This window comes from Pyrenophora tritici-repentis, chromosome 4, assembly GCF_003171515.1.
Source record: "Pyrenophora tritici-repentis strain M4 chromosome 4, whole genome shotgun sequence".
Lineage (NCBI taxonomy): Eukaryota > Fungi > Ascomycota > Dothideomycetes > Pleosporales > Pleosporaceae > Pyrenophora > Pyrenophora tritici-repentis.
In genome coordinates this window covers 1,944,560-1,970,146 of record NC_089393.1, presented here as the reverse complement: position 1 = coordinate 1,970,146, position 25,587 = coordinate 1,944,560, and the positions used below count along the sequence as shown (strand labels likewise).

The following is a 25,587-nucleotide window of genomic DNA, read 5'->3' as shown; positions in this document are numbered from 1 at the left end:
GCGTCATCGTACGTAGGCCCTGGTCATTTTAGCTACGTTTAGAATCTGATCAAAATGAGCGTACCTTGCTTATGCTTTGCTATGAGACTCAGAGTATCCATCATAGTGCTTAACAGTTTCTGTGTCTCACCATCGAGTGGTGCTTGAGGCGAACTCCGGTTGGGGAAGACGTGGATCTTGATTGACTGATGAATAGTGTCCTCCTCTAACGTGACATCTCTTTTAATCGTTTGGCTTAAACGATTGATGAGCCTGTCCTTCAGGCTCATCACCTTTTGCAGTCCAATGACGGGGATGACTTCCGTAGAGTCGTCGGTCAGGTCCTGCGCCACAAAGGTATCTTTGACACGCGGCCTCATCTTGCCGTTAGGTGTTTCGTAGTCGTCGTCGTCGTCGTCGGTTGTTGGCAGCCACCGGACTGTTCAAGCTCGAGGTTCGATTACCGAGGATCAATCTGTATTGCGTAACCTGCGCCATCAGTCAGTCAACCGTCCTTTTCTCTCACTCACTCACTATAACGTACCTTGCTTGCTTTGGGTTACCAAAGTAACCAATTTCCTTAAGAAAATCAACAGACAGAGTCTGTATTGCCGTGCAATCTATGCAGCGGTTAGCACCTGTCCACTCACCCAGCAAGCTTCGCAAACATACCTTTCGACAGTTTTCGATTTGAGAAAGTTGTTTCTCTACAGTAGAATCTGTCGTTTCGAGGTGCTGAGTAGCAAAGCCAGCTAGGTCCGAAGCCGTAAGAAGCGTACTGCACGAGGTACCCTGCCAGTTGGGTCAAAGCCGTGGGTGGAGAGAAGAAGAAAGCAGGAAGGATGGGCAAGCCCGTGAGGTTTATGTACCCACCGCACCACCGTCGCGAAGCTATGTGGAGGAGAGCAAGCAGCTGCCTTTACCTGAGGCGAAGCAGTTGCGATGTATGACGTCACGGCCTCAGGCTGGGCTGTGTATGAGAGGAAAGAGCGGAGAACATGCGGGCAGAAAGAGCGGTAAAACCAGTGGAGCTAAGCTACATTGCAGGGTCCAGGAAGGATGCTGGGAATCGCTGGGAATGGCGACAGGATGTAAGACTTTGAAGAGGGTGAAGGGACGGTGTGACAGCACAAAGACAAACATCACAAGCACTATTTCCGAGAATCTGGAGAAATGGAAATTGCAGAGTGCACGTCCGATGGGACGCAAACATATGCAACTAGAATCTGAAAATGCGTATACATAGCTTTAAATGGGTGACGCAGTTCTTCCCCAGGCGGGGCTTTTAAACACAACCCTTCTATATATCCATATCATCAACCACCAAATCCAAACACTTCCGCCGTACTTATCATGCTCATTCGCGTGCCCCAAAGCGCAATGGCAATACTGACAAAGTCCACAACTAGCAACACAACAGCGCCAACCATGAACCTAGGGCTAAAGATCCTGTACAGCATCAAGTGTCTCCTCAAGTGGCCTGCCCACATGGTAGTTGCCAGGTTAATGGTAGCGTAGAAGAGAATGTGTGTGGCAATGGCCCTAGTTACGACACTCAACAGACCCTTCTTCTGTGGTTTGACCTTCCAAAGGACGAGACAAGGAACGGCGATGGCGCAGAGAATTTGCGCACCAAAGGTGTTGAGTATTACGATAATAGGTGTCCATGGGTAGCGGATCTTAGCAAGCGGGATGAAAGCTGATTCCCACTGGATGCTGGAAAGCGTAGCTTGATGACCAGTCTTGAAGAAGTGGAAGGAGCCAAGCAGACCGAGGACGACGGGGCCAATGGGCGACTGGCGGAGATTGTTTGTATCGATAATCTCGAATAAAGAGAAAATTTGCCAGACTAGAATGGCAATCGCGCCAGCTCCCATAGGCTTTTGCAATACAGCGATAGCTAAGTACCAGATCGTGATAAGAAGTGCATAGCGCGAGCCATGCACGTTGGCGAAGCCGAGAACGGTCACTGCTTCTTTCGGTGCACCGTGCTCGTCCGTGCCGTCCTTATTGATGATAACGTTGAGGAGGGGCTTTGACCAGTTGTAAATCGAGTATCCGAACGCTAGACTGATTAGAAGTACGATCTGTGCGATCAAGCGTTTCGTAATCTGGAGAATGTTCTCCCAGCCCGGTAGCCAGTTGCCGTCATCAGCGGCATCAAGAGTCCAGTATGCAGCAGAAAGCATCAAGCCAAAGCGCAATGCGAGACCTATCCAAAGGGTCGCGTTGTGTTGGTAACTCTTGGTGCCTTCGTAATAGCTCTTGATGAACGTAGGAATGAGAATGGCAGCCGCCGCGGGAATAGCCAGCTGCCATCCTGCAGACGTGGTCGAGAGGGCGGAAGCGTAGTAGGTAGACTTGCAGTATGGCATCTGCTCTTCCCTGCATAGTCTTGAGAAGCTGGCAACTCTAAGCAAGACGGTGAATAGGATGGAGTGGTATGCACCCAAGGTCCGATCTGCAACGCGCCTCTGGCGGAGAGATGAAATAAGTGCAAGAACACTGAAAGTGGTCAGGAAGTGCAGGAGAATTTCGTCTTCCCAGATAGTGAAAGAATTCGCGGCAAATCCTCCAGAGAGGGCGAGTGTAAAAGTAAGACTGGTCCAGCCCCAAACGCTGTTCGGGATAGGAGACATGAGACGAAACTTGAGAGACCAGAAAGTGGACGCGCAACCAACGATGCCACTGAGTGCGGCAGAGACGATGAGAACGTGGGACCTGGCATCTTCTGGCATAAATACGGTGAGACCGACACCAAAGATGCCTCCAAGAACGAGGCCTATAGCGCCTCGCGTGAAGAAGATGGGTGTAATATCACCGCGATCACCATTGATGATTCGAGCGTACATGGCAAGAACGAGCAGACTGGAAGCCAGGATCGTGACGCCACTGACCATTCGTGGAATGTCAAATCTAGCCCAGAGATCGCGACAGATGCGGAGCGTGTCGCGTTGGTAAGCCCCAAAGGCCTCGTAGACTTGACGCATTTCTTTGCTGTCAGCTTTGGACTTGCTAAGAGAGTTCCATACGTCGTTTGCACCTGCCCAGAGTGCGAGTGAGGAAGCTCGAGAGCTGTCTGCGATACCGCGAACCTTTGCATACTCATGCTGGTATGTGTGGATCTGTGCGGCCGTCAAACGGTTGACCGTCGCCAGATTGTTGAAATCGTCTCCGCTCTTTCCAATAAACGCTTCTTCAATCGGCTTTCCGAGGTTATTGAAGGGTATAGGCATGCCCAGCAGGAGTGACAATGTCGGGACAAGGTCAATCTGACCGACCGGGCGAATGTGGGCGTTTCTGGGTGGCGTAACATATGCAGGATCGCTCCTTCCAAACACCCCCTTCTTTGAGTACATCCACAACGCAGCCTGAATCTCATCGTCTGATTCTCCTCCGTGATCGCCCTTGGCGTCCATGCCGTGATCGCCCATGACCACCAGAAGAGTGTCATCATCCACCTCTTCAATCATGCGCCGGAAGACATCGTCCATCTGGTTCAGTTTCGCGGTCATGGCAGGGTGGTCGGGGCCGTAGCGATGCCCAGCATGATCGACACCCAGGTAGTGGCCGAAGATGACATCCCACTTGCTTGCATTCTCAGCTTTCAAGAGGGGGAAGATGTGCTCAGTGACCCCGTTATCCACCGTGTGCAGATCCCAGACGTTGAACGAATCATATGCGTGTGTGAGATTTGGCTCGAAGTAGTCCGGGAAAAGCGCATGCCATGTGTCGTCTCCAAGATGGACAACGCGCTTGCTTGCATTTTTCAGCTGTCCGACCAAGTTGTCCTCGTCGATGGCTTGGCCCGCAAAGTTGCTGCCAACGTCAATGAACGTGGGCAGAGTGCCTGTTGTAAGCCCCTTCAACCGCTGCATCGTGGCAGTGGGTGGATCTGCGATAAACGGCAACAGGAACGCGTTCTCTGGCTGGTTCTTAGCCGTCTCGTACAAGACTGGAAACGCGTTGTGGAAATGGCGTGGGGCGACTGGAGGCGCTTGGGATGGGTTCGCGGCGGCCGCTGCTAGATCGGTAGAATCGAATTGAGCCTCAAAGGGTACAGTAAAGTCATATCTGAGGGCATCAACAATAATGACGACGGCTTTACTGAACGTCTTCGGGTGCCAGCACCCCTTCTCGGCATTGCCCGCTGTATACAAGTCTGCAGAGTCGATCGGAGGAGTCCCGCATTGTGAGTTGTGGTCAAGGACCAATCGCGTAAGAAGGAAACCACTGGTGAAGAGATATATGCCGAGAACGTGAAGTATTCTGTACGTGGTCAGTCGTCAATGCCTAACGTGTGGAGTGCGATATAGGCGTACAATACAAAGGTAAAAAAAGCAACAATGATGCTATGAGTTGCTTTGAAGTGCACCGTTCCCAGCCTCTTAGCCTTATCCGGATCGTGGACAACAGTCCGTGGCTGTTGCTGCGGCTGTTGTTGCTGCGGCAGTTCCTTGGGCTTTCGAGCTTTAGGGGTGCCAGTCTGGCCGGTAATGTCAGACAGCGGCGTGAAGACCTCGCGCGGTTCCATAGTGGTCGGCAATGACAGTCCCCGCGGTGATACCAATTCGGCAAAGAGACACGTCAATTAATGAATTTATAGTGTTTGGAGGGCGTAAAAGGTCCTCAAGGAACGACGGAATCCATGGAAGAAACTTGGTGCGCGGTTTAAAGTGAGGATCTGTCGCGAGCATCCACGGCTCCAAAAGTGGATCGCGGTATTCGCCGAGCCGCCGATGTCATGCTAAGGCACTGGGATGCGCGCCGCAGGGCAAGTCAAAAGTTTCCTGAGAAGCCGCTCGACTGTTTGAAGCTTGTCAAGATGACAGGGGAAAAAGTTGGGACGCTTCAAGATAGTCATATGCAAAGCATACGTCATACTCGTTATTCCCTTTGCTTCAATTTCACTTTCAAGTGCACAGATCGGACGTTGACAAAAGGTTGTATTGGCTCTCGTGCTGTTCTACACAGACGCTAGAGAGAGTTTGAGATATCATAAATTATTGAATAAGAGTTATGTAAGAGGCACAACAACCTCGTTGAAGAGATGACCAATCAGGGTATACAGCAAATAGGCCATTCAGCTCCGAGAATATACAGAAATGGTACGCCGTAGCCGGTTGTTCCATGTCTTCGGCAGGATGTTGTAGGGGCTGGCAATCAGCGTGATAAAGCCGTCATCGAGAATAAGTCGGTCGTAGCCAAATGGCTGGAAATCCCGGGCTGCCAAACTCGTTTGTACCAAGGGTCTGGCCGGGGGTTGACATGGTATGGAGGTGTTTATGAGTAGTACTTGTCGTTCTTCTCCTTGAGTCCACCAATGCGATCCAGGTCGAGCGAGTCGAAGCGATCTGATGCGTCGCGCTGGTATGGGGGTAGGTTGTCGTTTACGGGCTCCAGTCCAACGCTGTGGTCTCCAACACGCACTACGACTACGCGGCCTGATTGCTGCTTGCCAGACTCGTCAACCTCGTCGGGGAATGTGATGCGGATCTCGGGAACCGGGCTGGTGGGTGGGCTGTCCATCAGGCCCTGCTTCTCTGAGTAGGTGATGACGGACTCTCTGCCCTTGTATGGCATGGCCGTTATGGTCAAGCCATTAAGATTTGATTGTCGTTTTTCGTAGATGGGTAGTTCTGGTTCCGTCTCTGCAAACTTCCTGCCTTTGCGGAGGCTGCGTAGGAATATGAGGCCTCCGATGCACAGCAGGCAAAGCAGGACCATCATCAGAAGGAAAGCGACAAGGGCGAGATGTGTGGGTCCCATGTTCTCGTCGTCGTCACGCTTGAGAAGGTTGATGTTCATCATTATGATATTGGTTATAGTGTTTCGTTACGGCGTATCGATGGCGTGCAGAGTACTCTGGTGCTTGTAGTATTGATTAAGGAGTGTGTTTGCTATGCGCATATTAGTCTCCATTGCTCAGCTATGGTTGCCGGTGGTGCGGTGTTATGGCGTAGTGTGAATGTTCGGAATGTGTCGGATATATTGGCGGGAATGCGTGGGCGGGTACACACCTTTGTTTTGGCACCTTCGTTTTCGCAGCGTAGAGATAAGGAACGAGAGACACAGGGTCGGAAAGAATGGAACGCGAGATATCGCTGAAAGAGTGAAGCAATAATCTGCAAAGAAAGTGGTGGACGGGAAGACAGGAGAAGAGCCTTAAGTTCCTTCCCCAACGTTATGTTGACGAAGGCGCGACCCTAAGCTTGGCTCAACTCCCCGATGCAGGTACCACTGTGTCCGCGAATCAGACAAACAAACTATAGGACGCTAAGACACACTAGACACAACAGGCGAGCAAGCCGCTTGCCTTAGGCCCGTTCGGCCCTAGCCGCAATAAAGTCGGCAGGAACAGGTCACCCTTCTCTTTCCTATATTTGGCCCTACGCGCCAGCCAGTGTGCCATCACACAAAAGGAGACCAATGGCTCAAGGTCGTGATGCCGTGTCGTCTACAGTATAGAACGGCTGCAGACCACCTGACTACCTACTGACAGAGTGACAGCCAGCGAGATAGGAGAAGAGGATCGAGTCAACAATTTTCAATAGCAATGCAAACAAAACAGATCAAATTCCGTCGTGTGGAGAAAGTGCATCGCAGTGCAAGGGGCGGTAATAATGAAGGACTGGGGTAGGGTATAGCAAAAGGTCGAGACTCTACTAGGCTGATCGCGAGTGGAGCGTGAGCCGGCACGCAGACGTGCTCAGTCTGTGAGAAGCAGACATGCCCAGATTATGTACGGGTAGAGGGTTAGTATTGCGGCTGTCGAGATGTTGCGTTAAGCTCATCGCTCACGAAACATGGGGTGTTTGAGAGAGGCGTGGTGACAAGGGGCGTGGAGAGAGCTGACAACGAGGCTGAGACGAACGTCTGGCGCGACCTGTGGAGCGCTACAGGATCATGCTGGACGATAGCACGCACCACAGCAACGCGCGTATCGAACGACAGATTAACGGGCGTCATGGCTCTTCTGTCACAGGGAACGCCATGTGTTGATGGAACTCGAGCCTCCTCAGCGCCGTCTCTCCTCCGTTCGACAAAGCCATTGACCGGGCCGCCTTCATTTTTGTCAGGTTTGCATGGAGGATTCCGGCGGGGACAGTCTAGATGTTGCCAGTTCCTACGGCATCGTATCAGGCCGGCACTCTGTTCTTGGCCTCTCCACCCGGCCCATATCCCAGCCGTTGAAACATGATCGTTCGGCCCTGTTTCTGAGACTTCGGGACGTTGGATGCCTCTCTGCTCCCATGATGCCAAGTACGTGCCTTGTGAGGGTGCGACACTCTGGCTGCTCAGGCTGTTGCATGTCGTCTTTGCAAAAAGTCGCAATCATGGTTGCAGTCCGAGTCCAAGTCTTGGGAGGCGAGCATAGAGACACTGCTAGCCGCAGGGCGCGTGACCTCATAGCACATGTACAGTGCATAGCTGGCCTGGTTGTCTGTTTCACGGAATTATCGCGTCGCCTGGTGCCAAGAGGATCTTCCTCTGGCTTCGTGGCGACGGCGACGTCCGTGGCTTGCTTGTACCACACCCACAGGGCCATGGTGAGGAGCGGTGTGGGCGTCGAGCGACCTCACGACGAACTACAGGCTGACTGAAACGCATCTTGTGCGGAGAGTGTTCGCCAGTTTGCTTATGCCTGCACGCCCACGCCCACGACTACGCGTGCCTGCCACAGCACCAGCACAAGACAAATGCTGGACACGTAGGTAGGTAGCTCCATGGACGCCTCGCATGCAACTTGCAGCCTCGCGGCGCAAGCCTGTGGCTATGAGGCGTCAATTATTGCAGGGGGCACCAACGAGAAGAATTATGGATGGATGTCGCAAGTCACGAGCGGGACAAGGCTTTGTCAACCGTCATGGCATCCGTAGAGTGTGCGACGGTGGCTTGTGGATGCATCTGCCGTGCCTTTGTCGACAGTCACGATGATAGCAATAGTGCACTACCTACAGTCCAGTACGAATCCAAGGCCTCCTCTCGTGTGCCTCGGGGGGCTGCAGGGACCGCTCTCCCCTCCCTCCCTCCCTTCCTCCCCTCCCTCCGGCTTCCATGGGCCGACTAGCAGACAGAGGGTCAAGACTCAGGACCACCGACTAGTCGAGCGTCGCTCAATTGGCCGCTGCGGCGACGTTTAACGGCTTTGGAGGCTGCGCTTGGGGAGACGACGGACCCAGACGAGGATAGCTGCTTCTGGCAGTAGGGTGGTGGTGAAACGCAGCGACCCTTGTAGATAATGCTGAATCTCCTTGTCCATGCGAGGGGAAAGTGTCTCAGGCTGCTATACCTCGCATCACCCAGCGAAGATCGGCTACGGATTGCGTTGCCGCATCGACCCTGACTCGCCCTTGGCACCGGCGAGCGCATTACAGCGCAGCCTGGACGGCGACGAGCGTGTTCTTATGGCGAAGATATCCTGCCCGCTGTTGTAGACCCTCCCACCCGTCTGCAGGCCTCTTGCATCCACGGATTCCACGCCTTACCTGCGACACGCTCCCAAAGTCCTCTAGCCCGTCCTTTCGGTACAACCTTGGCTGGACGTTTAGCGTATTCCCCAGAAGCTGCGGACGCCAAACTTAGCTGCCGATCCTATCATCGCCAGGGCCCAGTCGCATATTCACCAAAAAGACGTCTTCGCTCCCCACAGCTGCCGCACTTCTCGTCGACCTCTCCCCCTCAGCGTCTGGTCACGTCTGCGCCGCTACCAAACTTCAGGCACACACACAATCGCAAATCCCAAAACCCTCCGTCCGACCCTGCCCACACATATAATCCCTCTTCCGCATTCCTGCCTCGACGCCCTTGCATCCTTCCCGACCCGTATGCGTTCCCCGCCTGGCGCGCTTCCCCATCGCTTGTAGATTAGTATGCACAGTGGTTAGAAGCACCAGCAACCACCTTCTACCTTGCCACACCCAAGGGCGCGACCCATCCTGCACATATCAACCCGCGCCGCCTCCCCCCCTCGGACTCTCGCCGCACACGCTCTCTCAGCCTGCCGCCGCACCGTCTCTGTACACACGCACACGCACATTCTTCGTACATTCTCTTCATCCCATTCGCATATTCTACCACTAGACCAGCTGTAATAGAGCTGTGAGTGCTACCTTCCCCCCGCACCTGCCCTGTCCTGCCTGTGCTGACGCCTGAGCCCAGTCCAACCCTCAATCAAAGCACACATAAGCCGCCCCGCGCAGCCTCGATCGGACTGTACTACAGTAAATTCTGCCGTCTAATCGCCCCCTACCTCACGACGCCTGGCCGTGTTTTGTACTGTGTACATGAACTCTGCATCTGCTCAATCAGGTCTTAATATGACGGTCACGACGCCCAATGTGCGTAGCAACTCCCCCGCCACCCCAAACCGCCCATTCATGCATGCTAACTCAGTCTCCAGCCTCTGTCGCGCGACTACTCCAACGGTGTTTCGCTTAACGGCACAGACTCTTCCCAGCGCGCCGCACACTCGTCCCCATGGGGGAACAGCATCTGGAACACTCCCCTTGGTGCATTTGCGCGCCCACGAGGTATGCCGCGACATGAAGCTTCGCATTGCTTGCCCATGGACTAACACGTGCACGCAGACACTAGTGCTCTTGCCGGTGCCTCTGACCTCACCGAGGGCAAGACGGGCTCCAGCTCCCTTGTTGCCGACTCCGAGACGGAATGGAGGCCCACCGCTCGCGTCTGGGGCGAGAAGCCGTCTGCAAACACAACCCCAGCTCGGAGCTCTGCTGTGTCACCAGTACGCAAGCGGTCGATTGCACGAACGCAGCAGCCTCAGCAATATGGCGACAGCACGCCCTCTAGCTACCTCCAGTCCTCGCGGGGCACCCTTTCAAAACCCGTCAAGCCGTTTGCCGACGCCGGCGCCTCGAACTTGACCTCGCGCCAGGTCGATGAACTCAACACTGGCTTCACCAAGTTTGGGTTCAGCCAAGCAGACGTGAACCCTGTGCGCCCCGATACCGGAGTCACATCATGGCCCGATACGGGCTCGGTTCATTCTCCCAACGAAGACCGACGGAGTGTCGCGAACTCCGAGTACTTTGCATCGTCCAGCGGAGCTCCGTCGCGTAGCGGCAGTCTACCTCCATCTCGCCATGGCGCCGAGCCTGCACAGTACAACCAAACCCTTGAGGCCTTCTCGAGGCTCTCTCAGCAGCCACGCCAAGCATCGTCTTTCTCCATGGCCACCGGTCGCGGCTTCCCCGAACGTAACGGTTCAATTCAAAGTGATTCGTTTTCACCCATTGGCAAGCCTACCCATGATCAGGAGCACAGGTTGTCTATCAGCCACAACTTCGCTACGTCCTACACGCCCGGACAGGACATGAACGACTTACTCGGCAACACATCTTACCTGCAAGCTTCTGCGAGAGCAGAGGACAGCACCTACAGAAGTCCAGGAACATATACCCCCGAAGGTTACGCCAATGCCCAGTCCAGCCAGTACGCCCAGCTACGCTCTTACCAGATCGACAACAGTCGGAATACACCCAACGGCACCGGAGTCCGTCAAAGCCCATACTACTCCCACATCAACACGCCGCCCGTGTACGACCGTCTCAACCCCTACAGCAGCGAGCAAACACTCGCCCATCCTAACAGTGTCGCGCAGCTACAGAGTAAGTTGGTTGGATTCCAGATGGCGCAGCAGGAAAGACGTATCATCCCTCCTAGTCAACTTCATCAGCAACAGTTCCAGCAACTCTACGCCGCTGCTCAGCTCCAAAACAGTTACCCATACCACTTGGCTATGTCCAACGGCTTGAACGGCATGCATCTATCTGCTATACCGCAACACATGAACATGGCACCCATGGCTCCAATGATGCCGGTCCAACAGCAGCCACCAAGGGGTCCACGTGAGCACCAAATGAGCGATGGGCTGGGTGCCATGAGCATTGAGCTGTCAAACTTCAAGAGGGAGCAGAAGCAAAGCAAGCGATGGGAGTTGACTGACATCAAGGACCACGTCGTTGAGTTTGCTGGAGATCAACATGGCTCTCGCTTCATTCAACAGAAACTCGAAACTGCCAACAGTGAAGTCAAGGAGAGTGTCTTCAGGGAGCTTGAGGAGAACGCGCTGCAGCTGATGCAGGATGTCTTTGGCAACTACGTCATCCAAAAGTTCTTCGAGCATGGAGATCAGGTCCAGAAGAAGATCCTAGTCGGAAAGATGAAGGGTCACGTACTCGAGCTCGCGAACCAGATGTATGCATGCCGAGTGGTTCAAAAGGTAATTCCCATGTACTCATCAATGCCGTACAGATACTAATTATGCTAGGCGTTGGAACATGCCCTCACCGAGCAACAAGCCGCCATGGTCAAGGAGCTTGAGAAGGATGTCCTCAAGACAGTCAAGGACCAAAACGGCAACCACGTCATCCAAAAAGTCATCGACCGAGTTCCAATGCAGCACATTCAGAAGATTGTCGAAGCTTTCAGGGGCAATGTCGGCGTTTTGTCAGTAAACTCTTACGGCTGTCGTGTCATCCAGCGCCTATTGGAGAAGGTCCAGGAGCCCCAGCGGAGGTTTATCCTGACCGAGCTGCACGCTGAAGGGCCGAAGCTTATCACCGACCAATACGGCAACTATGTCACCCAGCATGTCATCGAGCATGGTCTACCAGAGGATCGAGCCAAGATTGTGTCTTTGATCAAGGCCCAGTTCTTGATGTTTTCCAAGCACAAGTTCGCCAGCAATGTTGTCGAGCGATGCTTGATTTGCGGTGACGATGCTCAACGTCGCCAACTCGTCGCAGTGGTTCTCTCAAAGAACGAGCGTGGAGAGACGAATGTCATGAACTTACTGCGGGACGGATACGGCAACTATGTCATCCAGAAGCTCTTGGATACCCTTGGCCGAAACGACTACGAGATGTTTGTTCAGGCGCTCAAGCCCGAACTCGAGAAGGCCAAGAAGGTCATTCCGGGCAAGCAATGCGTTTCAGTAAGTGCACACGACGGATACGAGTTCTTACAACAATTAACTAATCCCTTGCAGGTTGAGAAGAAAATGTACCGTTACGATCGCATTGACTCTCCTACGATGCCTACGCCCGCTCTCAGCAGTTCCGCACAATCGCCCCAGAGCAGCTCGCACCCAAGCACGAACGTCTCCACCATTGACGAACCTGTAGACACGACGTCTCTAGACGGCAAGCACAACACCGGTGGTGTCAGCATTAAGGAGGCTGCCTACTAAGCTAGTCTCCCATATAACCCGCGCGCCGCACACAAGTGATACGCTCATACACGCATACGCCATGTATTTCGAATTGTTCACTATCGCCTTTCACCACGGGTCGGCACAAGTGCATTCTATTGTTCATATACTATAACCTTTCGCTTCTTTTCATCACTACATATCTTTCAGATGGTCGCATTCTTCCAGGCCTCTCGATACGGCGGTGTCCAGCGGTCTCACACATCACGTATCCTTCCCCATACCATCACCAAAAAGAGCTTCGGAGTTTAATTGGGGGGGGGAGGGGGTCCAACGCGATTCGGTTGTTACTACTATTGCTAGTGAATATTACTTTACGGGGGAGGGAAACGAAACATGACACACTTCTACTTCGGTTCATGAATCGGCGCATAATTCAGTTGCTGGGATAGGGATTGTTCTTCTTTTAGTTTTTGATATAGGGATCATCGCTGGTTCAAGGGATACCAAACATGGGTTACTATTGTTGTTGTGTGATTATGGTTTGCTTACTAGGGGGGTGGGTGTCTGTGCGCCATTCATAGCGGCAACACGTTGTAACTGTATGGTATGGTCTGGTATAGTCTACGGCTTTACGAGCAAGGGAAGGGGTGGCTCATAGGCCGAGATGAATACGAGAAAAGACGAATTTGTTTCGCATGAAATGGTTCAATTGATTATCATTGTTTCAAGGCGTCTTCCTTGTTAGTGCTGTGTGTACGTGCGTGGTGACATACTCATGCCGTGCGGTTTGCTCGCCGCGAGGCGGGAGAAGTAAAATGAGAGAGATATTTGTGGCGGTGGAGTGGAGTGGAGTGGAGTGGAGCCCTCTGGGCAAAGCAAAGCTTGGGTCTTGGCTTTGTCGGAGGTGGGTAACTGCGGTTAGGCATCTAATCTCCGGGGTTTTGATGCAGCGAAAGCGGCTAGGCTTCTTTCCGAGTGGCGCGGCGCGGACGCTAGGGGAATGCGGTTACAGTACCAGATGGAATGGGGTTGTCGGTAGCGTGCGTGCGCGTTGGGCTCGCTGACATCGTTTTGCTTTGTGGCCGGGTTGGGTTGCAAAGTGTAGGTTGTATGTTTCCTTCTCGATGATTCGAGAGAGCCCAGGTATCTTTTTTCGTCCATGGATGGTGCTGAGCTTGTCGCTGTAACAACAAGGTTACTTTGTGTGGGTGCATTTTGGGGAGTGCTGGTGGAAGATGCCTTGTCACTTACTCTTTTGGTACTTTGTATTAGTTTCAGTTTAGACTGTTGTCAGAATTAAGCATAAGTATGGAGTGTCTTTTGTTTCAGTGGAACAAGTGTGTTATGCAGCAGGCAGGTAACGGTACTTTGACCTTGCCCGAGGTGCAGAGATATCGGTAGCGCTATGTTAAGTATCTAATGGAGCTTTGGTGAGAATGGAAAAGAGTGGCCTTTTGAGGTTTGTTGCGCTGTTGGCTAGAAAAGGCATTAGGGGCTGGCTGAAGGGATGAGTACAGAAGAGTATGTGTGTCAACACTACGTCTCGCCTGGAATCGTATGCAAGATGCAACCTTTGTTTCTTTCTCTTTTCAACTTAACTGTGTACGTGAAAGTGACTTAGATTGGACTAGGACAAAGATATTATTGCTTAGAGACAAGCATGGGACCTCATATACGCGTGATCAAAACTTATCATCTAGCCTCTCGTACGTGCCTGTTGTGATTTGACAGAATCCCGTATGGATAGCTCTGGGTGAAGTAAACTGGCTTCTGCACTGGTATAGAAGTTGCTTTCATTGTGCGATAGTCGTGATATCTTGGAAGTTGTTGAGTGTGACTTCATCTTGTCTGAGCGCTACTGAGAAAGAGACACACAGTGAACTGGATTGGTTTGGATATAGACAAAATTTTGTCTGTATGTTCCATGTCCTTCCTATTGTTCTACAACCCTCTTCTATTGTGCTCTTGTGGCCCTCAGGTTTGGTTTGGTTCTCCTATCAAACATTTCACGGAACCAAGCACGGGGCTAGAAGGGTTTGTTGACTTCTGTCGGATCGTGAGTATCGGTAGAGACGTCGGCTGCTGGACACTTCGGCCCGACTTCGGCCCACCACAGTCCGCAACAATCAATTAAGTGGGTCCTAGAAGGTTCAGATTGGATTGATTGATTACCGCTTTAAGCCTAGTAGTTACCTATAGGAGTTTAAGCCCTACCTAGATAGGTAAGTGGGTCTAGGAGAGTGACCGGATTGAATTGATTGTTGCGGAGTCTACGGCCCACCTTGCGCAGAGCTTAGGTATACCTTCGTAGCACCTATGTTCGTAGAGAATCAAGAAGAACCATCACCAAACAGAATGCATTCCTAGTTATCGTTATTTCCTTTCAGCACTAGTGCTATAGACCTTCCAACAACTTCACTATATTATAACATTTGAACTAAACATCGAGCTTCTACCAACATCCTTGGTATACGTATGATTATGTTTGACATTGGACTTTTCTAGGGATGCTATCAAGAATCACAAAGTGTTTGGGAATGTACGTGATCTCTAAAGGGAAAAAAAGGAGAAGTCGCAAGAATGTGGTGGTGGTTAATTTTGTAAACAACATTAATTAGCCCTTCTCGTCCCACATGTAACTACATGTTGCGAACAACGACTCAGAGCTGGGCACAATATTTTTCATAACATTACCAGTCTATACATCCTTCGATAGCTTCGTAGAACAGTCCTATAGATAGGCACTCGTTCTAATCCAGTGTTTAAGACAACATACAACACTGGTACTGCATGTTGGAGGATCGATACGAACAAAAAAGCTTTCAATGTTAGGAATTCAGGGAACAAGAGATTTGGTCGCCATAGTTTTCTTTTTACGATTCGGTCTTGTCCTACCGGTAGTGGTTGATCATCACGTGGCAAGTAAGCACTAGGTCCAACACTGCCGAGGTACTACCGTGAAGGACCTGCTGTTGCCGCAAGAAAGTCAACAAACGCATCTTCTGGTAGTAAAGAATTGAGAATTTCACTGCGAATGTGATTGGAAATGTTGAAACTCGATATAAGGTCAGGGTCTGATAACGTCCCAAGTGCGATCTACCCAACATGACCGCGTGCCCCAAGCCTGATGATACAACCAACATGGCCTCCGTCCGTCAGGTCCCTCAAATTTGCTTCTTCCCAACTCTCTGTTCATGAGAACGCCTCTCGTACATTTCCGGCTGCCGCCTCAACCTTGTGCACATGGGCGATACTCCAGCTAGCAATCGGGCTACCAAAAGCACAGGATAGTTAGATATGGCTATCAAGATACACGTTGATACCCAGGGAATTGAACGTACCAACCCGTTAGCTGCGCAAGGTGAGCAACGTGTGCCCCTAGGGGGAAAATACAACACTTATTCGTTCTACCCTGCGTCGGGCAGCAATCCGCACACGGCGTTATGAAGGCTTGATTTTGACGAGCTTAGTTTGGTTTTTCAGGTTTGGTAGGAGTTCCGGCAGCCACTGCTAGGCCGATAAAGATGGTTGAGAGAAGGATTGTGAGACGCATAGTGAGAATTTTGAGAACGACAATGGGTGTGAGGTTTGCTGGGACGATTTTGCAATGGTGAACAAGTAATTCTGGACAGGCTATGCACATGTGTAGGTATACTTCGGCCCTGTATACCTACCCTAACATTCTTGGCAGCACAGGTATGACGTGTCTTGTAGCGGATATCCGAAATGCGGTAAATCGATCGTTTTATGGCTCGGGCTGTTTTAACAGGAAACGTCTCATCTTGCAATCTTGTGATGCTGGTCCTCGTAAAGCTTGGGCCAAACCTCGATCTACCTAGTGCGCTCTCTCCCCCAAGTCGCGAATCGTAAGCAAAATCTGACAGATCTTCCTTGTTGTCCCTCTTATACTCCAACTAACATAGAGGGTTTCGACCTGTTTACTGATACATACGATTTCAGACTCCGACTCGCACTTTTTGTGGATTTTCAGGCATAGAAGTGCCGGCGAGCGATTAACACACCAATGAAGACAATAGAGAGGAGGATCGCAAACGTGAAATTTGCAAGCTTCACACTTGTCGAAAGGATTGTTGGAGCAATACTTGAACTCTCTACCTCTACTAGAGCAGCACATTTGACAACCCGTTGGAACAGATGATGGGACTGGAGCTGGAGCTCGTATTCTTTTCGGGCCTGTAGGGCTGTCACTAGTAGCTATCGTTAGGCTGATAAAGACGGCAGAGAGAAGGGTAACTAGACGCATGATGAGGGTTGTGAGGTAAGATGAGCTGAGATTTTCAAAGACGCTTTGGTGGAACAGGACGAACAGGTGAACAAGCAGTGGTTCTCTTAGCTATTTATATGTCTTTCAGATCTCAATTCTCGACCGCCCTGCATCCTATTCGGCGTGATTACCGTACGCTTTGTTCACGGGTACGTAAGCTCCAACACATCACTTCGTGTTCTGACACCGCCATCCTCCCATTTGTCGACGAGGAATGATACTGCGTCATGAGCCTTTGCAGGAGCTCTTCGGCTATGAAGTTAGAATAGTGGTTAGCTTTGAACGTGTACGGTGCATGAGTAGCAAAGACTGTAACATACACCGCCAAATCCAGCGCAAGGGTCGCAAGAAAAGCTAGTTGAGCAGCAATTCGACATGATTACTCTGTTGACACAGCAATCGCCGCAAGCACCTCCGGTAAATCCTCTTGCTTGTATTTTGCCCAGAGGTCCGTTGTGATCGAATGGAGGGGTGGGTGTTGCGATTGCTACGCTGGCAAGAATAGAGAGAAAGATGGCGAATCGCATGCCTGATTAGGGAGGGCTGGTTAGGGGAGCCATTGGAATGAATTGAAGATTAGATTCTGGGGGAAACGGAGGGTCCTTTTCCTGTGTTTATTTACATCTGGTAGCAGTACGTATGTACTACACCTCTTGCGTCACGTTTCGAACCATCTCTGGCTATCACTTCCTCTTTGGTACAGACGATGTCTTACGATCCGGCCGTGCTTTTTATCGGGGAACTGAGTGGGCGAAAATCGTTGTTGTATTGAGAAGAGCGAAGGACTAGCTATATAGGTGCGGGATGAAGCCTAGAAGAAGCTAGTCCTATAAGAGGAGAGCTAGCTGGTGAGAAGTGAATGCATGGAGACTGGCTTGCCCGGCCGACACTTTTGAGTCGCTGCGCCCCTACGCCAGACAGGTCGGAACACCAATCGACTACTCAACGACGCTTCAACGCCAACATCACACACTCTACAAGACCTTTACGGTACTTCTTTCATGGATTCGTATGAATAACTACCCGGAACGCAGTCAATACTACGTCCGATGGATGTATCATATCCATGGTCTAACATTCTCCACACAGAACACTACCACTCTCCCTTCGCAAATACAGTCATACTCATGACCAGTCACCGTATTCACGGGAGCCCCGTACACAAACACCGCTTGCCCTTATATCGGCTAAATCTTCCTTAAATTGGGGGCTGACCACCACCCCGAACCTTATTCCTGTCGATCTCTCGGTTTGCTTACTCGCACCGATCCGGCACAGGCGTACTCGGTATCTCATCCACGCTTACATCTGAGGTAGAATTCACCATGGCCAAGCAAGGGGCCGTGTAGGTAGATTTCTTAGATTCGTGTCATGGGATGTATAACTTGAAGCCGTTTCACTCAATCTCAGTCCGAGAGACCAAATGATCAATTCATGGGAGATTGATCGTAATCAGTATGCTTGGGCGTCATACCGCATTCTCGTGATATGCTTCCCTTGTGTTCTTTTGGGTAAATGCAGTTGTTGTTCAATCGGTGAAGCCCTGGGGTGATGCTTCACCGCCTAACATCATAGGGGCGCCTAGGTGAACCGCTCCAACTTCCTCCTCGAATCCAGGTGAACTTGTTCCTCGTTGCTGATGGTAATAGCGATGATCCTCTTCATGCTACCTTATATCTCCCCTGGAGCTGACAATGCCATACGCGATACCAGTCAATCATGAGATTACCATATTCAACTATCTTGCAAGTCGGCAAGCTAATCACTTAGAGTCAGAACCATCTTCCAGGAAGATTTGAAATATGGATGTGACGCGTTGCTATTATTCTAGACAATGCGAGTCGTTTTTCATTCCTGAGATTGTGACGGATGAGAGGGCCACCACAGGTGCTGTAAAATGTATGTAACTTGTGGGTAGCTTGCTGTAAGTAAAGAAGCAATGCTGGCGCTCAAACTTAGTCATAAGGCTGTAACGTACCTGGTACGCAACAGATGAGGGGAAAACATCAATAATTCAAAGAAGTTCCATGTATTGGAGGCCGCGTTCTACTGGTAAAATCGTAGGGTGGGTCAGTAAAATCGTACCGGCAAGCTATCCTGAAAAGCGCACTACGCTAACCGAGCATCGGAGAGTATCACATCGTCATCGTCTGTATCCCTGCTAAGATCGGGCTTATTGCGAGGACCTTGAGCGATTGCTTGTTCCGCCATCCAATAATGCATTTACCTGGCCTCTTAGTTCGCTTGGTGCTATTGTATAGGCATGCAACATGACTTATATGCACCTTAAGTAAAATCCCAAAGGCTGAATTGATGTTGATCACATCTAAATATGTACAATGACACGTCCCCAGACCTTTTGGAACCTGGCTGCTCAAAGAATGATGAGCTTAAATGCAAAAGAAGGGCCGTGTCGTGTTGTAGAAGAAAAAAGAAGACCCGCCTCATGCATGCAGCGCTCCTGACCTGCCATGCGATATTCGTATAATCGTAAACCACTCCAATCCATTCAATCATGGAAGAGAAGAAAACCCCATAACGCGTCGTTTCGAACGACACCTAGTCCGCCCAGCCGATAAGGTTAGTAGAAGAGATGGGGGCAACAACGTTGGCGGCATATTGACCACCAACGTTCCCAGCCGGGGCGTAGTTGCAGACAGTGAACTTGTTCATCGTAGACTTCTGGCCATTGACGGTCATGGCGTTTCCGCAGTCCAGCGACACGCATCCGACCTTGGTAGTACCCTTCCATACCATCTGTGTGAGGTGGCCTACTTCCTCGAAGACGTCATGGGGTAGGTCGTTCTTCCCGAACCACGGCATCATGGGATTAAGCTCTCCACGATACCAGCTTTCCGAGATGCCTGCTGTGACATTGAATGCATTACCAGAAACAACGAAGAGATTCTGACCTTGGCCGGCGCCACTGGGAATGTAGTGTTTGAATTCGCACCTGCTGGCAGCAATTCGGGCGTTGGATTCACAGCTGGAGTCCCATGACAATGGCGCAGCATTGTGGTTGGCACGGGCGGCGTTGTGATGGAAGAGCACAGCAGCTTGGTAATCGGGTCCTGCGGACAGATACGCCTGACTAGTACCCGAGGGGGCGTTTCTAGTCGTAGTTGAAGGCTTTGGCGCAGGAGTGCGGGAGGTAGTAGACACCGGAGAAACAGCGGGAGTAGTATGGATGACCAAGATCGACGAAGAGGGTACAGGCTTGGGCCGAGGTATCAAGGTAGTAATGGGTACCGCAGTACGCGAAGTCGCGCAAGAGGTAGACGATGGCGCAACGTAATCCTGCGTGATAGTCACGATGACTGTCTGGATCACCACCTCGGTCTTGTAGACAATCTTGGGTTGCCTCCCAAAGAGTTGTGGTCGTGCGATGACACCCAAGGCCAGGGCAGAAGTGATGAGCAGAGAGGAACGCATCTTGAGTTCTCGTGGAGAGACTGGAACTATCGTACTGTTCAAGTGGGTGGATACCGAATCGCCGTTCAGAAGGGAGTGGGAAGACTGTCTGCTTGATCAGCGATGATTGCAGAAAAGCGATGCGTTTGGCAATGCAAGTTTATACATGCTCGCCATGTCTCCCTCCACAATAAAAGGTAGGGCTATTCGAAAGAGGCATGTTAGACCTACCTAACAGCTAGCTTCCTCGGAACTGGGGTGTTTTGGAGTGCAACAGTGGCGCGACTGAGACAAAGAAGCGAGTGTAGTTAGTTGTACGGAAAAGTAAAGAGTGTATGTTCTGTTCAGACAAGCTGCACGAGAGAAGAGGAAAAGACAGATGAAGGAATGTGGGGGTTGAGTGATTGTGGTTGCGGCGAGGAAAAGCGAGGGATGAGGTTAATGTTTATTAAATAAGATTGCACAAGGCACGGGTAAGATGAAGCGGGAGCGACGGTGCTCTACGTGAGTTACAGTTACCAACAGGAGCGATGCCATTGGTGCAATCACATCCAAGTGAATGTGGACCAGGTAGCCACGAGTCTTCTGCAGTGCAAGGTAGCTATTGACGGTCGAAGCCAGGCATTACGCAGTACTATCTCTGTTTGGCGTGGATATGTCCACATGGCACTACGTTTGCGCCTTCTCTTCCTCAATATTCGGAATAAACAGCCCTCATTGCGCCACCTTGAGTCTATTTGCTAGTCAGCCCGATGCCGCGCCCCCACCTCACACTTGGCCGACTTGTTTGACTGAAATGATTTGTTTGTACGGGAGATTTGATAGGAACCAGCCAATGAGCGAGGCAACATTTGTGTTCCACGCTAAGACAGAGACGGGAATCGGGACTGCCTTGCAGGTCTACAACCTCAATGTGAAGGCGCTGTCATCCGTTCCTAGACTTGTCGCATTGCCACGGGGTCTAGACAACGTGGATACGTCTGGAGCATCGGACGCGGCGCTCATTCAATCTCGTACAGATTCACCACAAATCTCCATTTGGCACCTAACACGCTGTGGCAGTAACTCGTGCTTTGCTCTTGTGTAATCAGTCAATCAAGTTCAGGCATAGTGGGAAATGGCCCGGTGTTCAGTACTACCCTGTGTTTCGGGTTTCATGAGCACGCGCTATCGTTTCCCTCAGGAGAACCATGCCTAGAGTATTGCAAACGCAAAAGCCTAGGCTAGACTACATATACACATAACGCCTGTACGCTCGTTCACGGTAGCAGCCCACTGATAGACGCAACCTCTACTGTATCTTGGGGACACATTGGCTAAATAATGGCTGCTCTCATTTAGGAGCGTTCACTGGCTAGAGCTCCCGAGAATTTCATGATACTTTTCATGGTACTAGGATTACCGTCAACGATACGCTATTGACCGGGCATCCGGCATTCCTTATTACTTGCGTCTACTCCCTTCTGCTGCAGCCACACCACCTTACACATATCAGAATGTGCGCATTCAGACTTTCAACTTTTGATCATGTAGCGCCTCATCTTAGAATGGAAGCGATTACGCATCTGCTCTCGGTCCTCGGATATGAACCGAGACTGTCATACCCGAAAGAGATAGAGTCCATGAGGCCATCTTTGCTTATATGGAGCATGTGATCTGACATTGAGAAATGAAATTTATGAAGGCCTGTACAAAAGAAATTCTAGGCTAGTCCAGACCATGTTTATCTGAGACACCAATGCATGGCGACAAGGTAATGTCGAACTAACTAGCGTTATAGCCAGTAACCGCGCACGTTATACATGTTGCTTCGGTGCCTAGTATCACGTGCCATTGTGTCCTTGTGTCTTCCGGATCGGTCTTGGAGTTGTGTGGTCGAGTCCAGCGGTGCTTGGTACCATGAAAGCTTCAAGGGTAGAAGCCAAGATGATAACTAGCGCCTGGCGTACGTCATGCCGATCACGGACATGGTAACTTCCAGAAGTTTGCGTCGGTGTGATGTACTAAATTTGCAAAAATTGATGCAGGTCAGACGGCTGTAGATTGTGAAGACCAAATCTCCGCGCATTCCCTAGCCAGTCGTGGCGGCGGATTACGTCGTTGGCGGGGGCGGGGCAATTCGCGATTTGGGTAGCTCAGCCGCAGCTCTCGATTGATAACGTCGAGAGCTACGCCGAACATTTCGCCGCTATAGTTGCCTTTTGACATTTTTGCTTGTATGCCTTCCGTGCGATTTAATCTTCGGGGATCCTGCCGCTCTGTACGTACTCCTGTCGTGACTACGCCGACTCGCTACTTGCCTGCTCCCGCTATTGCGCCTTCCCGGGCTGTATCTCGAGTGCCACAGCGCAGCTTTCGTACCTCGATTCTTAGGATGGCAGCGCACAGCACAACATCTGGCAACTCTGCCTCGTCAGGTGATGATTTGAAGCTCAAGAACCGCCTGAGCGAGAGCCGGAGTCCATATGTTCGGGGACACATGAACAACCCGGTGGCGTGGCAGATGTGGGGACCAGAAGCAATCGAGTTGGCGAAAAAGTCAAACAGATTGATTTTCATCAGTATAGGATATGCAGCATGCCATTGGTGTCATGTCATGGAGCGCGAATCGTTTGAAAATGACGAGGTTGCGAAGCTGCTCAACGAGAACTTTATACCGATAAAGATCGATCGCGAGGAGCGCCCAGACGTCGACCGCATATATATGAACTACGTCCAGGCTACAACAGGCTCAGGAGGATGGCCACTGAACGCCTTCATCACGCCAGATCTCGAGCCGATATTTGGTGGGACCTACTGGCCTGGTCCAGGGTCAACAATGGCCATGGGAGAGCACATTGGTTTTGTTGGCATACTGGAGAAGATAAGAGATGTGTGGAGAGACCAGCGACAGAGGTGTCTGGAGTCGGCAAAGGAAATCACAGCACAGCTGCGAGATTTTGCCGAGGATGGAAACATTAGCAGGAAAGACGGCGCAGCTCCTGAGGGCCTTGATTTGGACACACTTGACGAAGCATACGAGGTGAGTAACGTTTGACAACATTCGCGCTTCTCTCGCTGAACAGATACAGCACTTCAAGAAGAGGTACGACAAGGCCCATGCAGGCTTCGGCGGCGCGCCCAAGTTCCCCACCCCTTCAAACCTTCGATTCCTCCTAAAGCTGTCGCAATACCCGAGTGCCGTCAGAGAGGTGCTCAGTGCCAAAGACTGCACACATGCAAAGGACATGGCATTGGCGACACTGGACGCGATGAACAAGGGTGGTATACATGATCAGATAGGAAACGGCTTTGCGCGGTACTCAGTCACCAAGGACTGGAGTTTACCGCATTTTGAAAAGATGCTCTACGACCAGGCGCAACTACTTCCAGTATACCTAGACGCCTACCTGATGACGAGAAGCCCTGAGCATCTCTCGGCCGTCCACGATATTGCGACATATCTCACAAGTCCGCCCATGCAGGCCGAGAGCGGTGGCTTCTTCTCGTCTGAAGATGCCGACTCGCTATATCGACCGAACGACAAGGAGAAGCGAGAGGGTGCCTTTTACGTATGGACCTTGAAGGAGTTCCAGCAGATACTTGGCGATCGCGACGCTGAGATTCTGGCACGGTACTACAATGTCCAGGACGAGGGTAACGTTGCTCCGGAACACGACGCACACGACGAGCTCATCAACCAAAACGTACTAGCCGTCACCACGACAAAGCCAGACCTGGCACAACAATTCGGCCTATCCGAGGACGAGGTCAACAAGATCCTAGAGGAGGGCCGCCAGAAGCTGCTTGACCACCGTAACAAGGAGCGTCCACGACCAGGTCTCGACGACAAAATCGTAGTCTCCTGGAACGGCCTTGCCATTGGCGCTCTCGCCCGCACATCCGCTGCACTCTCCTCCCAAGACCCCACACGGTCGCAGAAGTACCTCGCCGCAGCGGAAAAAGCCGCCACCTTCCTCCGCGCACACCTCTACAACTCCACCTCCAAAACTCTCATCCGCGTCTACCGCGAAGGCCCCGGCGACGCCCCAGGCTTTGCAGATGACTACGCCTACCTCATTTCGGGCCTCATTGACCTCTACGAAGCCACCTTCAACGACACATACCTCCAATGGGCCGACGACCTCCAACAAACCCAACTCGCAATGTTCTGGGATAAACAACACCTGGGTTTCTTTTCCACGCCCGAAGACCAAAAGGACCTCATCATGCGCCTCAAAGACGGCATGGACAACGCTGAACCAGGCACAAATGGCGTTTCGGCACAGAATCTGGATCGTCTGGGCGCTTTACTTGAACACGAGGATTACACAAAGAAAGCTCGTGATACGGCGTCTGCTTTCGAGGCCGAAATCATGCAACACCCCTTCCTCTTCCCTACTATGATGGATGCAGTCGTCGTCGGTAAATTGGGTATCTCGCACTCTGTCATCACGGGCGAAGGCAAGAAAGTAGACGAGTGGCTGCAGAGATACAGGAATCGGCCTGCTGGGTTGGGCACGGTAAGTAAGCTGGGTAAAGGCGTGGGTGAGTGGCTCAAGTCGAGGAACCCGCTCGTCAAGAGTATGAACGCAGATAAAGAGGGCGTCATGGTGTGTGAGAATGGCGCATGTAGGGAGGCGCTGACCATGGATATGGGAAGTGTGAGCGACGCTGTGCCACAGATTTGAGGAAGTAGTGGTTGAGAAGGTTAATGATGTTACGAGTATATGAAGGTTATATATCATCAGGCATGGCTTGGAGAAGTCATGCTACAGAATAAGATACAAGAATTAAAAAACAGAAATCCCACTTTGTAGTTGCTTGTATTGCACTAGTGCGTAGCCTGTTATGTATATATACATCTTCTCAGCAAAAAGAACCCCACCTAACCGAACTTCTCGTTCTATTAATGGAGAGAAGTAGGGAGCAAAAAAGAAATTGGTCACTACGAGGGTCGAACTCGCGACCTTGGCGTATCATACAAGGTATTAGCACCACGCTCTAACCAACTGAGCTAAGCGACCGTGTTATCGTTGTTTGATGGAAAAAATCCGCAATATTTGATATATTTCCACAGTAAAATATTAGAAGCAGTACGTAATAATGAGCAGACCTGTTTGGTTATTTGTCAAGGTATTTTGTGTGGTAAGCGGGGTGGTGAGTCATAAGATGAGAGAAAGAGGGGTTAGGTGGGGTGGGTTGGGTTGTCAGAATTTGAAATGTGACATGCATGCGTACGCAACCCCATAAAATAAGTTACAATATGAATAAAAAAACTGTTGTAAAATTGGTTATATTCGTAGGAAACATCTGCATTGAAAGATTATATTTGACAGCTGGCAGAACGAAGAAAGATAATGCGGGCCCCCGCTTAAGTCGAGGCGGCTCTGTTATCACAATCATGAGGATTTTGCAGTAAACTGCACACCCATAATCACGTGTGTACAGGCAAGTCTCGGTTGGGGAAAAGAGATTCATTGGAATCATATCTTGGCATCGTCGCCATGGTGTCGAGCTTATGGCTGTACATCAAACCGCCCAACCGTAGCAAAAGACCAGTATAGAGCTCTATGAAATCATTCCATCGTAGATCCACTTCATACCTCAGGTCAGTTGCCCTTGTATGCGTGAATCGTGGCATTATACAAAATATTCCAGATCTCTCCATGCAGAACTTTTAACCTTTCTCTAGAACCCCGCCTTCATAAGAAGTGATCTTGTGACACTTCGCTGCCCTTTGTGCCCATCA

General features: G+C 51.1%; 8 protein-coding genes across 8 annotated transcripts; 3 read left to right on the top strand and 5 right to left on the bottom strand.

The window, feature by feature from the left end:
* Positions 1 to 38: 38 nt before the first annotated feature.
* PtrM4_095390 (uncharacterized protein) lies at positions 39 to 359 on the bottom strand (the record flags this gene model as incomplete). Its single annotated transcript, XM_066107133.1, has 1 exon — positions 39 to 359. The coding sequence occupies one exon, from the start codon at positions 357 to 359 to the stop codon at positions 39 to 41; it is 321 nt and encodes a 106-aa protein (XP_065962801.1).
* A 936-nt stretch (positions 360 to 1,295) lies between these two features.
* Positions 1,296 to 1,856, bottom strand: PtrM4_095380 (uncharacterized protein; the record flags this gene model as incomplete). The annotated part of the gene is made up of 1 exon (XM_066107132.1): positions 1,296 to 1,856. The coding sequence occupies one exon, from the start codon at positions 1,854 to 1,856 to the stop codon at positions 1,296 to 1,298; it is 561 nt and encodes a 186-aa protein (XP_065962800.1).
* A 1,662-nt stretch (positions 1,857 to 3,518) lies between these two features.
* Positions 3,519 to 4,007, top strand: PtrM4_095370 (uncharacterized protein; the record flags this gene model as incomplete). The annotated part of the gene is made up of 1 exon (XM_066107131.1): positions 3,519 to 4,007. One exon carries the CDS (start codon positions 3,519 to 3,521, stop codon positions 4,005 to 4,007), a length of 489 nt encoding a protein of 162 aa, XP_065962799.1.
* A 1,255-nt stretch (positions 4,008 to 5,262) lies between these two features.
* PtrM4_095360 (uncharacterized protein) lies at positions 5,263 to 5,790 on the bottom strand (the record flags this gene model as incomplete). Its single annotated transcript, XM_001934077.2, has 1 exon — positions 5,263 to 5,790. One exon carries the CDS (start codon positions 5,788 to 5,790, stop codon positions 5,263 to 5,265), a length of 528 nt encoding a protein of 175 aa, XP_001934112.1.
* A 3,476-nt stretch (positions 5,791 to 9,266) lies between these two features.
* On the top strand, positions 9,267 to 12,196 carry PtrM4_095350 (RNA-binding protein Puf family, translational repressor; the record flags this gene model as incomplete). The annotated part of the gene is made up of 5 exons (XM_001934078.2): positions 9,267 to 9,320; positions 9,383 to 9,512; positions 9,570 to 11,227; positions 11,276 to 11,941; positions 11,996 to 12,196. The coding sequence occupies 5 exons, from the start codon at positions 9,267 to 9,269 to the stop codon at positions 12,194 to 12,196; spliced, it is 2,709 nt and encodes a 902-aa protein (XP_001934113.2).
* Positions 12,197 to 16,670: 4,474 nt separating this feature from the next.
* On the bottom strand, positions 16,671 to 16,972 carry PtrM4_095340 (uncharacterized protein; the record flags this gene model as incomplete). Its single annotated transcript, XM_066107130.1, has 2 exons — positions 16,671 to 16,697; positions 16,766 to 16,972. 2 exons carry the CDS (start codon positions 16,970 to 16,972, stop codon positions 16,671 to 16,673), a joined length of 234 nt encoding a protein of 77 aa, XP_065962798.1.
* A 2,032-nt stretch (positions 16,973 to 19,004) lies between these two features.
* On the bottom strand, positions 19,005 to 19,877 carry PtrM4_095330 (protein with SCP-PR1 domain protein; the record flags this gene model as incomplete). The annotated part of the gene is made up of 1 exon (XM_001934080.1): positions 19,005 to 19,877. One exon carries the CDS (start codon positions 19,875 to 19,877, stop codon positions 19,005 to 19,007), a length of 873 nt encoding a protein of 290 aa, XP_001934115.1.
* A 2,353-nt stretch (positions 19,878 to 22,230) lies between these two features.
* Positions 22,231 to 24,526, top strand: PtrM4_095320 (DUF255 domain-containing protein; the record flags this gene model as incomplete). Its single annotated transcript, XM_001934081.1, has 2 exons — positions 22,231 to 22,878; positions 22,928 to 24,526. The coding sequence occupies 2 exons, from the start codon at positions 22,231 to 22,233 to the stop codon at positions 24,524 to 24,526; spliced, it is 2,247 nt and encodes a 748-aa protein (XP_001934116.1).
* Positions 24,527 to 25,587: the final 1,061 nt, after the last annotated feature.